At 41.0% G+C, this 14,390-nt stretch overlaps 1 protein-coding gene across 1 annotated transcript in view; it reads left to right on the forward strand.

The window, feature by feature from the left end:
* Positions 1–14,390, forward strand: part of LOC149194726 (Transport protein particle (TRAPP) component) — a 98,117-nt gene that overhangs the window by 10,472 nt on the left and 73,255 nt on the right. The window contains exon 3 of the mRNA XM_089405153.1: positions 8,301–8,400. Coding sequence (XP_089261279.1) covers positions 8,301–8,400 — 100 coding nt within the window. The remainder of the gene's footprint in view (positions 1–8,300; positions 8,401–14,390) is intronic.

Raw genomic sequence — 14,390 nt, forward strand, 5'->3', positions numbered from 1 at the left:
TATTCAGAAGGTTGGGTTGACCCAAATCTATTGTTAATGACAGGGATGCAAAATATTAAGGTTATTTCTAGAAGCAATTCTTTAGATTCCTGGGAATTGAATTTAATTTTGACAGGGAGGTTCATTCTCAAACTGTTGGATGAAAGGATATGATGAACCAGGTCATAGAATATATGCTATGATCATATCGTAGCTAGTCAAATGACATGGGAAGATAGGTTTGTTTTTGTGGAGTTCTCTAAAAATGATAATAAGCATTCTACAGTTGGTTTGACACTATTGAGTTCTACATCGCTGTAAACCATTGACACCCATTGGATTTAGTTTTCAGAATTTTAAGGAAAGAATATAAGTTTTATTACAGACTGTTGATGCTGAAAAAATGCAGGAACTGTCAAATAGATGTCAAAAGGACATCGACAGAGCTCAAGCAAGGAGAAAACTATCTGCAGATAAGAAGGAATCCTGTTGAATCTTAAAATTGGGGTAAGAAAGACAACTAGTTTCCTTATGTCTAAGAAATGCAGCAAGTTATCTCCAAGGTGTGGCATAGTCTTTATTGTATTTGAGAAAAGATTATTGTTACAATTTACAATACTACAATGGGCAACTCAAATTTTCATGTTGGCTTTTATGAAAAAATTGACCATGTGTCATAATTCAGTGCTGCCCTGGGAACAAATTGTTTTGATTTTTGATGGGAAAACCAGTTGGTTAAGCGATTTTCAATAGAGTGGCCTACCCAAACCAGATATGGTCCCACCACCTTCCTGATTTCAGCCCAGACCTGTTGTGTGAAAGAGCAGTCCAAAAACAGATGTTTTACAGATATCTGTTCTTGAAAACAGAGAGAGCATCTACCTGTACCATTGAAATATTTTTTTTGCAAATTGTCCCAAGTAGGAGCCTTATACCGAAGAAGGGACCACATAAAAAGACGAGCTTTTGGTTGACGCTTTACTTTCCAGATTCCCCCCACCAGGGGCCTTGTTGGGGGTGGAGATCCTGGCTCAGAAAGTTAGAGCCTGCTTTTGGGGTGTTGTATCTGCCCGATTGATTTTTGGACCATAAGAGATCATGTTATTTATCAGAGAGCATTATGTGAGAAGAAGAGAGAGCTTGAAGAAAGAGTTTACATTGTGAAGACTGCTGACAGCTCCAAATCATGACTGGTATGCCAAAGCTGTGGTCCAAGAAAACTTGCTCTGAGAGAAATATCAGCTAAGGTAAATACACCTCTCATATTGAGAAATTGAAGAAGAGGCTCCGGCAAGTGGAAATTGTTTCCACAGCCCACCCAAGGGTCCCTGCCAATCCCTGCTGATAAGGATACTTCCCCATACCCTGCTTGCCAACAAAGATTTATCGGTGATAACTGGCATTGCCTTTACTAGGGCTTTCCAAAAGATAAAGCAATGGAAATGCAGTTTTACTGGATTCCATACCCAGTTTAGGAGGGGAGTGGGACTGATATATTTTGAAAGAACTTTTGCCTAGAATCTTTGTTCCATTGAGAGTTGCCTGGCACCCTTGGCAGCCAGAGCCATTGAGAAGAGTGGCAGATCTTTTAACCCCCAGCCCCCAAGAGCCTTTGGACTCTTGGAATTGCTAAGGACATCCACGAGGTGAGGGCAAAGGGTCTGATGTTCTGGTTCCCTGCCCATAGAATGCAGCTCTTTCATGGATAAGTTCTAGTCATTTAGAGATTTCTTTCCAAAAAGATGTGCAACTTACTGATCTACTTGAAATGTTCCCAAACACTGCTGATTTCTTGTGATCTTGGGAGAGACGTTTGACATGCTAAGAACTAAATGGTAAAATAAGACACATCCCTTTATGTTAAGTTTAGGTATGTTCTATGCCAGAGCAATTTATTTATATTTTCTCAGTTAGCAATCACATCAGCATTAAAGTAAACTGCAGATAGAACATAAACATAAATCACAGAAGACAAGCCAAGACAAGAGGACACAAGATGTGGCGCTAGCCAAGGACAAATCCCACAATGTGGGGAACCCTTGATCAATTCTTCTTTTATGTTCTTCAAAGTTCAGCAGAGAAAGAGAGAGAGATAGTACATTTACAACAAAAGTCAACACTTTGACTTATCTAGATCTAGCATAGATCATTTCGTATAACGATGAGATTAGTTGAAGACATTGATTCTCCAAGGTGACTCCTTCACCTATCATAGTTGCACATGATCTCATACATCATGCTGCTGCCTCTGCGCCATGTATCATTGTGCTGCCTATGCACATGATCTCATAGTGCTGCCCACCATGCTGTTGCCTCTGCTCCATGTATCATTGTGCTGCCCATGCACATGATTTCATAGTGCTGCCCATCATGCTGTTTCCTCTGCTCCATGTATCATTGTGCTGACCATGCACATGATCTCATAGTGCTGCACATCATGCTGCTGCCTCTGCTCCATGTATCATTGTGCTGCCCATGCACATGATCTCATAGTGCTGCCCATCATGCTGCTGTCTCTGCCTTCTCGTTGCTTCATCATGTTGCAACAATTTGCTTCTCTTGATATCAGCCTTAGCTGCTTGCTATGGCTTGTAGCCTAGCAAAGCAGCTAGGCTATAGATCCTATTCGACAGACTTCTTAAACTATCCTTCTTTCTGCGTTAACAAGTCTCCATGTGTTAATAGTTTTCCATTACAGCGTTGACAGGTCTCTATTACAGCGTATAGGGTTTCTTCATGAACCGTGTATCATGTTGTTACCATGACAGCGTATGAACAGCGTGGATGATTCTTCAAGGTGCGTATAGACCCTTTATTAACTCCGTGTTAATAAGTCTTCATGTGTGCATGTGAGTCCTTTCTCCATGTTGTGGATTAGGCTCTTCTCAACGGTAGTAAGGGCCTCCTTAGAACTGCGGTTTAGGCCTTCTCATGCTGCTGATTAAGTCCTCTTCTTCTGCCGATTAGATCACTCTTTTAGAATGGCAGTTAGGGTAGCATAGAACAGCATATAGAAGTCTCCTTGTCTCCTTGTCTGAACTGCGTATAGATGTTCCTTCAGGGCTTCGTATAAAAGCTCCCTTTCACTGTGTTTAGGGCTTGAACTCTTCGTATAGAAGCTCCTTGTCTGGACAGCGTTGAGACTTCCTCCATTTGCTGCGTTTTATGTGTCTCCATGATCTGCGTGACAGGTCTTCATGACTGCGTTGGTAGGGCATCATCTTTGGGCCAGCGTGTGTCCCTCCTTCACCAAAACCCAAAGACGCGGAGAGGAGACTGCACATGAATAGGATGTGTGTTTCAAATTGACTTCAATTCCTCTATATTTATACTAAAACGTAGAGGTTGAATAGACATGACCTTTGGGTTTCTTGAACCTACATAAGATGCTGGTCGGCTTGGCAATAATTTCATAACATAAATAAATTCATATCTCCATAAATACTTATAGGAATCGGATGATCTTTAGATCAATCTTACACCTCTTGACGAGAGGGATCCAATAAAAATATTAGTTGCCATAAATAAGCTGACCCACATGGAGTTTGGCCCTAGTTGCCAATTTAACACTCCCTCTCAACTAGGGAGAACTCCATCCGCTGATCCATATGTCTGACTATACTATCTCTGCCATCAGTGCCCTGCACTGCTTTGCTTAGCTCTGCTGGCTCTACTCTGCTTTGCTTTGTTTTGCTCAGCCCTGCTCTGCTGGCTCTGTCTGCGCAGCTCAGCTCTGCTCTGCTCAGCTCTACTAGCTCTGCTTAGCCCTGCTCAGCTTTGCTGGCTCTGCTCACCCTGCTCAGCTATGCTCTGCTCTGCTGAACTATGAAGAAGAAGAATTGATCGAGAATGTCTTATACCATTCTCCACTGACCCGAAGTCAGTCTCAGAGTGCGTACCATTGGTCCCAGACCAGTCTCAATCGACCCAAAGTCAGCGTCATAGTGGGTACCACTCCTACCACTGGTCCCAGACCAGTATCATGAGTCTTAGAGTGTGTACCACTGGTCCCAGACCAGTCTCAACCGACTCGAAGTCAGCGTCATAGTATGTACCACTCTCACTGGTTCCAGACCAGTCCACTGACTCAAAGTCAGTCTCAGAGTATGTACCACTCTCACTGGTCCCAGACTAGTCCATTGACTCAAAGTCAGTCTCAGAGTATGTACCACTGGTCCCAGACTAGTCTTAACTGACCCGAAGTCAGCGTCATAGTAGGTACAACTCCTATCATTGGTCCTAGTCCAGTCACTGACTCAAAGTCAATCTCAGAGTATGTACCACTGGTCCCAGACCAGTCTCAACCGACCCGAAGTCGGCGTCATAGTAGGTACAACTCCTACCACTGGTCCCAGACTAGTATCATTGATCCTAGATCAATGAAGGTCATCTTAGCATAGGGAGTATGGTAGATACAACGATGCGTCCATCGATACTACTATGGTCCCTATCTACATTTCCCTGTTCATTGATCAGATGAGAGGTACTTCCCATGAGTCCCTGACTGCATGGGTAGGATGCCTCGACAGAGAACTTAATCAATCCCGTCCTCACAGGAGAACTAATCATCCTGCTACAATTGTCATGGAGAACACATCATCCAGACCTCACAGGAGAACTAATCATCCTGCTACATAGGAGAGCGAATCATCTTGTCCCACAAGAGAGCGAATCATCTTGTTCCAGTGCGCACCACCATGGGAGGGTGAGTCACCCTGTGGCCATATGTTGTTCCAGTAAGAATCGCAAGCCCCTAAAGCTCCCAGAGCTTAATGTATACAATATGCAGGACCCTTTTACAAGGGTCGCTTGACGACTCCAAGTCGTACGGGAAAATCACAGATTTGATCTTTCCCCAGGCCTTTTTCAAAATGTCAGCGACCTATATATCAGTCTCAATGTGATGGAGCCTCCTTGCTCATCGACTTACCATATCCCAGTTAAGGTAGTATCTGATGTCTATCTGCTGGAGCAATCGTCGAATACGGGATTCCTCAATAATCGAATCCCACCTCTAGTTGTTACAGAGAATCACAATGGTATTCATCATGTGTACAAACAACTCACTGAAGAGCTTCCCCAACCAGGCAGCTTCATACGAGATCATACTCGTAGATATGTATCCGGTCTCGACAGTGCTTATAACAACCGACTTCTGCTTCCTGCTCATGCATGATATCAAAGGTGAAATCAAAGAGAAACAACACTAAGAAGTGCTCCAGTGATCCTCCACACTGCCTGCCCAATCAACATTCGAATAATCATGCACTTTTATATTTCTGGCATTGTATCTCAATCCATGAGAGATTGTGCCTTGAAGACATCTTAGGAGATTCTTGGCACCAATCCAGTGAGGCTCAACCAAATATGAGCTCCCCGTGCTAACGGCAAAACATATGCCCGGACGGAAGTTCACTATCGAATAACTTCCTCGAGGTAGTCACAGGCTTGCAGTGTATCATTTCACATCCAGAATCCAACTCCCTCTGACTTCTGCAAGTGTGAGGGTCTGCATAGGTCGTCCTCATAAGGTGCTGGTATGAGAGGTCTATCATCCACAACCTTTGGATGGTTTGGATTTGTTTCACTCCTAGTGAATCTCAACTTTATCAGACAACTCTTTCACTCTTGCTTGGGAATTTTCTTCACCTTAGCTCTGATACCATGTTAAGTTTAGGTATGTTCTATGCCAGAGCAATTTATTTAAATTTTCTTAGTTAGCAATCACATCAGCATTAAAGTAAACTGCAGATAGAACATAAACATAAATCGCAGAAGACAAGCCAAGACAAGAGGACACAAGATGTGGCGCTAGCCAGGGACAAACCCCACAATGTGGGGAAACCCTTGATCAATTCTTCTTTTATGTTCTCCAAAGTTTAGCAGAGAAAGAGAGAGAGAGATAGTACATTTACAACAAAAGTCAACATTTTGACTTATCTAGATCTAGCATAGATCATTTCGTATAACGATGAGATCAGTTGAAGACATTCTGCTTCAACTGATTCTCCAAGGTGACTCCTTCACCTATCGTAGTTGCACATGATCTCATACATCATGCTGTTGCCTCTGCTCCATGTATCATTGTGATGCCTATGCACATGATCTCATCATCATGCTGCTGCCTCTGCTCCATGTATCATCGTGCTGCCTATGCACATGATCTCATACATCATGCTGCTGTCTCTGCTCCATGTATCATTGTGCTGCCTATGCACATGATCTCATAGTGCTGCCCATCATGCTGCTGCCTCTGCTCCATGTATCATTGTGCTGCCCATGCACATGATCTCATAGTGCTGCCCATCATGCTGCTGCCTCTGCTCCATGTATCATTGTGCTGCCCATGCATGTGATCTCATAGTGCTGCCCATCATGCTGCTGCCTCTGCCTTCTCGTTGCTTCATCATGCTGCAACAATTTGCTTCTGTTGATATCAGCCTTAGCTGCTTGCTATGGCTTGCAGCCTAGCAAAGCATCTAGGCTATAGATCCTATTAGGCAGACTTCTTAAACTATCCTTCTTTCTGCGTTAACAAGTCTCCATGTGTTAACAGTTTTCCATTACAGCGTTGACAGGTCTCTATTACAGCATATAGGGTTTCTTCATGAACCAGTGTATCATGTTGTTACCATGACAGTGTATGAACAGCGTGTATGATTCTTCAAGGTGCGTATAGACCCTTTATTAACTGCATGTTAATAAGTCATCATGTCTGCATGTGAGTCCTTTCTCTGTGCTGTGGATTAGGCTCTTCTCAACAGTAGTTAGGGTCTCCTTGGAACTGCGGTTTAGGCCTTCTCATGCTGCTGATTAAGTCCTCTTCTTCTGCGGGTTAGATCACTCTTTTAGAACAGCAGCTAGGGTAGCATAGAACAGCATATAGAAGTCTCCTTGTCTGAACTGCGTATAGATGTTCCTTTAGGGCTTCGTATAGAAGCTCCCTTTCACTGTGTTTAGGGCTTGAACTCTGCGTATAGAAGCTCCTTGTCTGGACAGCATTGAGACTTCCTCCATTTGCTGCGTTTTATGTGTCTCCATGATCTGCGTGATAGGTCTTCATGACTGCATTGGTAGGGCATCATCTTTGGGGCAGCGTGTGTCCCTCCTTCACCAAAACCCAAAGACGTGGAGAGGAGGAGACTACACATGAATAGGATGTGTGTTTCAAATTGACTTCAAGTCCTCTATATTTATACTAAAACGTAGAGGTTGAATAGACATGACCTTTGGGCTTCTTGAGCCTACATAAGATGCTGGTCTGCTTGATAATAATTTCATAACATAAATAAATTCATATCTCTATAAATACTTATTAGAATTGGATGATCTTTAGATCAATCCTACACCTCTCGACGAGAGGGATCCAATAAAAATATTAGCTGCCATAAATAAGCTGACCCACATGGAGTTTGGCCCTAGTTGCCAACTTAACACTTTAAGATAAGTAACGATATAATTCCAATGATAACAATCTACATGGCAATGAACAAAGAGGTAGTGCAACTGATCAATTCTATTAGCCACATTGAAAATGAGACTGAGCTTTATTCGATTTTATGCAGTGATGCTGCATGGGAAATCTTTTATACAAGTCTGTAATGATTCTATGCATAGTCATCGGCTTCCCATCATTTATGGCATTCCTGTTGTTTCCCTTGTTCCATTGGCTTGCCCATTTTTGTGATTTTGGCAACTACACCAACTTGATTGTGCCTTTATTTCCAGAATGGTCGTGTTTGTTGTTCTTCCCTTTTGATGTCCAAAACTATTCAACCATTGATTTCTTTTGTTCTGAAAAGGAGCAATTGACGTGACTAAGAACTAACTGGTAAAATAAGGTGTATCACTTAAGGTGAGCAAAAATATTATACCAATGATAATTTTCCACTAACAAGGAACAAAGAGGTGGTGCAATTGATCATTCTTATTCTCCACAGTAATAATGAGACAGCTTGAATTGATTGCATGCAGGATGCTCGCATAGGAAATCCTATATTCTAAATCTATAATCATTTTAGGCATAGCCATTGTTTTCCCATCCCTCATGACCTTCCTTCCTGTTGTTTCACTTGCTCATTTTTTGTACTTTTGGCACCTGCATGGGCTTGATTGTGCATTTATATCCATAAGATTTGTTTGTTGTTCCTTTTTGGTGTTACTTGTTTCTATGTTGCTTTTCTTCTGCTGATGCACTTCAAATAAATTGACTCAATGAGGCTTTCAAGTTTGTTTTATGTTGTTTGTAATCATCTGTCTGGAAATGCATTTATTTATGGAATCCTAAGCTTACTTATTTTGGCAGATGCATTCCATTGCAGGGGTTATAACATTGGGATTCGGCTTATAGATGAATTTCTAGCGAAATCAAATATTACGAGATGTGTTGATTTTAAAGAGACAGCAGAAGCTATTGCAAAGGTCTTTCCTTACCACACAATTTGATGCCCTTTGTAAAATTTAATTCTGTATATTTTGTGTGACAAGCCTCTAGATAATGGAAAGGGTAAAATGGAATAACTCAACCTTTACGGGACACACAAAAGAGTCAGTACCAATCAATTACTTTCCTCAGTCAGGACATTATCATGAAGTTATACATCATACATTGCTACTTTCATTCGTAATTTTTATATATTTACATTAGAGCTTGATAAAGAAGATCTCAGTGAAATTTGTATATAGTATATAATGTTATCCTGTATATAGTATATAATGTTATCCATATTCTGGCTAAGAGCTCTATGACCTCTGCATGTTGATGGTTGTTAAGGATGATTGGATGTTTTTTGATTTGTGCATTTAGGTAAATTTTGCTGTCTGAACTAGTTTATAATCATAGGCACACTCTAGGCATGATACATTTGTCACAGTGAACACAAAATCTGGTTTGTAAACAAACAAGATACATACGGACTGATTAGGCCAATCTAAAATTTATACAAATTAGAGAAATTAAAAATTATTTAGCTGAATATTGTTTTCTGTATTATCTTTCACTAGAGGTTGCTCTGGGATTCCTACAGTTTGTCACTACTGAGTATTTTTGAGTCCCGTTGACCTACTGATTTTGGTCATAAGTGGGCAATATTTTTTTTCTTTTGAAAATATATTTACATAAGATATTTACAAAAATCTGTACAAAATGTGGAAGGCTATATACAATGAACCTCATACCTCATAACTTATTTGGTAATGCGGCTAAAGCAAGAATAAAATCAGAGTTGGTTGAATGATCCAAAGATTAAGCATCTTTCGGTAGAGCACTGTTAGCCCAGGGGCTAATGGTGCACCACATCTTCTAGATAGCACAAAAAACAGACCTTATGATCAAAAACATCCTTGCACCTAAGTTTCCAAAGAACAAATAGAGCTGAAATGCTCAAGCAATGCCATATCCCTGTGCACATTGGACTAACCTGGGAAGAATAATCCCCAAACACTATAGAGTGCTACGGAAGCTTTGCCTTAGAGCAACAATGAAAGTGACCCTAAAGGGATGTCCAACTATGTTTGACAAATAAGCATTCCCTAAATATATGCTTCATTGTCTTGGCCTGTGGCATACAAGACATTGGTCATCTAAGAGTCCACTCTTGGCCAACTCGGCCTCAGATGTAAGCCCTTGATAAATAACCAACCATGCAACAACTAACAACTCATATGAAACTGCATTGATGACACTGTGAAGTCTCCGATTCCATAGAAATTTAGTGCACATTAAGAACTAGGGATATTGGGTGTCATTGACGAAGCATGTAATACAATCAGTGGGATCATGTTGGCAAAGTCGATGACCAAAGCACTGACCCAATCCTTCTAGAATGGACCAAGCATCCTTATGTTCGTTTTTAGCAACTCAGACTTTGGAGTAAGCCCATACAACTCCAACTAAAAGCCAATTAGGTGCTAGAAGACCTTATTCTTGAGCAAAAGCAATTGACTCTTTCCAAGGGTGAGTTGCAAGTCCCTTTAATCACCTTAGAAGAAGATGCCCTTTTGACTAAGTCCGTGGGCTGAAATCGAGGCAACTTAGCAATAAAAGAACTTTGTGCTAAATTGGGTGATAGGCCAGATCGCAACTTGCTTGACCACCCTCCCAGTGCTAATGAACCAATCCTGCAACTAATTTTTATGCTACCCAAATTCTCTTGAAGATAAGAGATCCAAATGCACTCTCGAACTCTCATAGCCCAAAAGCCCCTTGAATGCTACTTGTATGTTGCACAATGTTCACTTGATGCTGAAACAAAACTTCCCAAGGTGTTGAACCCTCAAGGCACCTAAGCACCCATTTGGCCACAAGAATGCTACCTTATGTGGCCACTTCAGTCAAACCAAGTCCACCCTCTTCCTTGGGCATGGTGAAAACATCCTAAGGAATCAAAGCAAGACCTCACTCCTAGCCATACATCGACCAAAGATATGCCCTGAAAATTTGCTTAAGATATTGGAAGTAAATTGGAACTGGGCTCTACAGGGAATTGACAAGAGATGTAGTATATATGAGAAGCTTGCAAAATCTAACCAATGCTAGTCAATTTCCACTCAATGGAGATCCTCGTGATGCCAAATGGCACCTTGCTTTGAAGCCTTGCAAACACCACTTCCACATAGAAATTGGAGATAAACCAACTCCAAATGGAACTGCCAAACATGGAGCAATAGTCTTAGGCTATGTTGCAGGAAACGCTAGGCTTGAGCCCGTTTTTGGGTAGAAACGATACGAAAATGCGTTTGGTACGGCTTGGAAATGCGTTTCAGGTCGTACTGCCACATTTTAGTTGGGGGAAATGTGGCCCAGTATGGCCTGAAACGCGTTTCCAAGTCGTACAACCACGTTTCAACGATAAAGTGATTTTTTTGTTTTTGTTTTTTATTTATTTTTATTTTCGCTCCCTACCAATTCAGGAGTGACAGAGGGAGCTATTGAAGATTGGAAACAATTTTTTTTGAGTGGGGCAGCCTAATGTTCAAGCGTATGGCCCCAGTGTTGATATGCATTTCATGGTAATGTTAAATTCTTAAAGTAAAAGTGACATTCTCCCTTTTACTTAAATTTTTAACATTACCATGAAATGACTCAGGATGTTTGAGAGTGGTTTCACCCTCATTAGATTTCATATGGAGAAAGTAGAATTTTAGATCTCACTCAAAATCCAGCAGGCTTATCATTTTTTCAGGATTTCAAGATTGGGGGGATTACAATGTTTCCATTGTATTTTGTCATGTACTATGGTATAGAACTTGTATTTAATTAAGAGAACGAAGCCCTCTATGTAGCGGAGACTCCAATAATCAAGAGCAACTAGGGTACTAGGGTATGGAACTTTTATTTAATCAAGAACACTAAGGCTGTTCGACTATGCAGGAGGAGACTCCCAATCAACCACGAGACAAGAAATTAAAAATTTCTTGTGGCTGATTTTGGATATGCTATTTTCATTATGTGATCATTCATGAGTAAATGTGATGTAAATTTAGAGACTTATAGTTTATGCATTGACAGTGGACAATTTAATCATAATGTAATAAATTATAATGTATCATGTATGCTTTATGATTTCACACACACACACACACATATATATTGCGTTTCCTCGTTTCCAAAATTTTGGGGCGGGGGCTCACGTTTCGTACATGTACCCATTTTGGAAACTCGTACCTTTTTCCCCGTATCGTGCAACTTAGGTCTTAGGACAAATATAAGTTCCAAATAGAAAGGATCTAGTCAATAGGAGAATCCAATCCAACTAACCAAAAATTAGTCTTGTGAGCATTGACCACAACACTTGAGGTAGAGAAAATGTGTCCAGACAAGCTCAGGTCCCATCAATTAATTTTTGCTTTACCCTCAACAAAAGGGGAGAATCATTAGCAAAATGGTTATTAACCATCTATTATCCATCTAGGAGAAAGATACCACAGACCTACCTGGCAATATGAGCAACCTCCAACAAGTAACCCACAACATCAATTATTCAACATATCAGTAGGGAGCCAACAATCAACCTTATTCAATGGAATGATGTAAGATAATCCTTGGGGATAGGGCATTATTATTGGAAACGTACATCAAAGCATTGGTGAAGAGGGTAGTCAACATGGCAAGATAATGAGATCCAAAACCCAAGCATGTAAGCATCTTTGAAATAAAGAACCAATCAACTTGATTATAAGTCACATCATAATCACCCTTTAGGATGAGGGACTATTGGCCAGTCTTGTTTGCCCACTCCATAGCGTCCCAAGCCAAAACAATAAACCCTGTCTGCTCTTGATGCACCACGTACCGAGCAATTGAATGGATCCTTAAAGCTGAGGTTTTATTCATGATCTCATAGGAAATATTGAACAAAATGATAAGTCATTTCCCCTTGATGCCCCTGGCTACATTCTTTGGATTAAGCTTAACTAGCCCTTGATTGAGAAACTTAGAGAGGCAACCATAAGCAAATATCTAATACAATTCCACATAGCCTTGTAGAGCTCACAAGGGAGACCATCCAAGCATGGAGATTTGTCATTCTCCATGCCAGAAGTTAACATTGCAAATAACTTGTCTTTCAAAACATCTACATCCAACTTGTCTTGATTACCACTAGATGCCTTGTGGGGGACTGTAAAAACAAATGCCTAATAGAATTCCACAGCCTTGTAGAACTCACAAGAGAGACCATCCGAGCTTGAAGATTCTAGATGCTTAATAAAATTCCACAAAGCCTTGTAGAACTCACAAAGGGGACCATCTAGGCCTAGAGACTTACCATTCTTCATGGAAACTAACACTACAAATAGCTCCTCTTTTGAAAATTCTCTATCCAACTTGTCTTGATTACCACTAGATGCTTTGTGGGGGACTCAGAAAAGTCCTTTGACTCTTGAAGGGACACATTCATCTTAAATAAGGATGGAGGTGGTGAATTGCTGGAATTTATAGAATGGAAAGATGATCCATGCCTATCACATCCATCATAATGTCCACAGGCGATGTTTGCTTCAGAAAGTCATCTCATCTTGTGGACCATAAAAACGATTGAACCAATCTTGAATTCAATCTTTACTCTACCTATATTTTCTCAAAGTGTCCCAACTACCATTGCCTAGCCCCCTTTGTTTCCCATTAGGATAAAAAATGTGTTCGAACTCCTTGAACTTGCATCAAGCTTGCTTCTCCAAACCACTAAGCTCAAGTCTTCACATGTTGCCATCCCATTCAACCACATTAAATCCCCATTGATAATCCACTTTGTATCCATGAGAGAAGAAGTCATCCAGTCCCAAAGCTTTCTACTCTTTGAAGTGGATTTAGGAGCATAGGCAACACAAAGGCCTATCAATCAATCTTGTATTAGGAGAGTGACCTAGACACAATGATCATGAGAATTTGAACCAAAATTTTTAAAGTAGGACCAAAGAGCAACCACAACCCTTCCACACCCCTGATAATGATTTGAAGACCAAAAGGAGCCTTTTCGACAATAATTCATCTTGCTTTGAAGCTTAAAACCAACTTACTTGATTTCTTGAAGGAAAGCCACATTCAATTGGAAGTTCTATAAAACACTTTTGACAAAATGCTTGCGACTAGGAATTGTCATCCCTTGAACATTCCAGTATAGTATGGATTGCTTCATTAGAAAAGAAGATGAAGACCTCTACTATTGTAATAGTTGTCTATCTCAAAGCCATCCAAGCTAGGTGAATGACAAGAGAATCTTGTAGGACTTTGTTTGCTTCTAGTGGCCAAGATCCCCATTTGTCCTATCGACCTTAGCTAGTGAAGAGACTACTTTCTTCTTGTTATTTTTGACTAGCAAACTATCCTCAATCTCAAAGTCCATGGGCTTTGAGGGAGTGGAGGCATCCCTTATCACAGGACCTAGCTATAGAAATGAGCCCTCTCCCTGGGGAGAATTCCTACGTTGAGGCTGATCCTTGGGGTCTTTGGAGACTTTTTGTGAGCTAGACCCCCTTGAACCTATACCACTAGCACCTATTCCACCAGAGCCACCAATAATTGGTCCACTAGAACTAGAGTCACCTACACTAGTGTTGTAGGAATTCGCACCACTTGATCTTGAATTACTTGAATTGGCACCATCTGAACCACTAGATGACAAACGCGCATGACTCGGATGGACTCCACCCCTAATACCCCATAGAAGAGCTACTAACACTTGGACTTGAGGAAGAAGGGGGAGTGACAAACTCAACCTCCCTTGGTGTGTCACTTGGTTTGGGTTTGTGAAGAAGGCAATCTTGGGTTGGATGATCCTTGTGTGTCATTGGGAGGTGTGATGTACCTAACTTGCCAATTGTCAAACACCATTCAAATACAGAGAAAGATAAAGAGGGGAAAGTTTCCCTTCAAATCCACTTGTGGATTTGGTTAAAAGGAGTTTTGATGG

The sequence above is a fragment of the Pinus tabuliformis genome, chromosome 2_2 (assembly GCF_031772625.1).
Source record: "Pinus tabuliformis cultivar Carrire ecotype Pingquan chromosome 2_2, CPIR1, whole genome shotgun sequence".
In the NCBI taxonomy this organism is placed as follows: Eukaryota; Viridiplantae; Streptophyta; class Pinopsida; order Pinales; family Pinaceae; genus Pinus; species Pinus tabuliformis.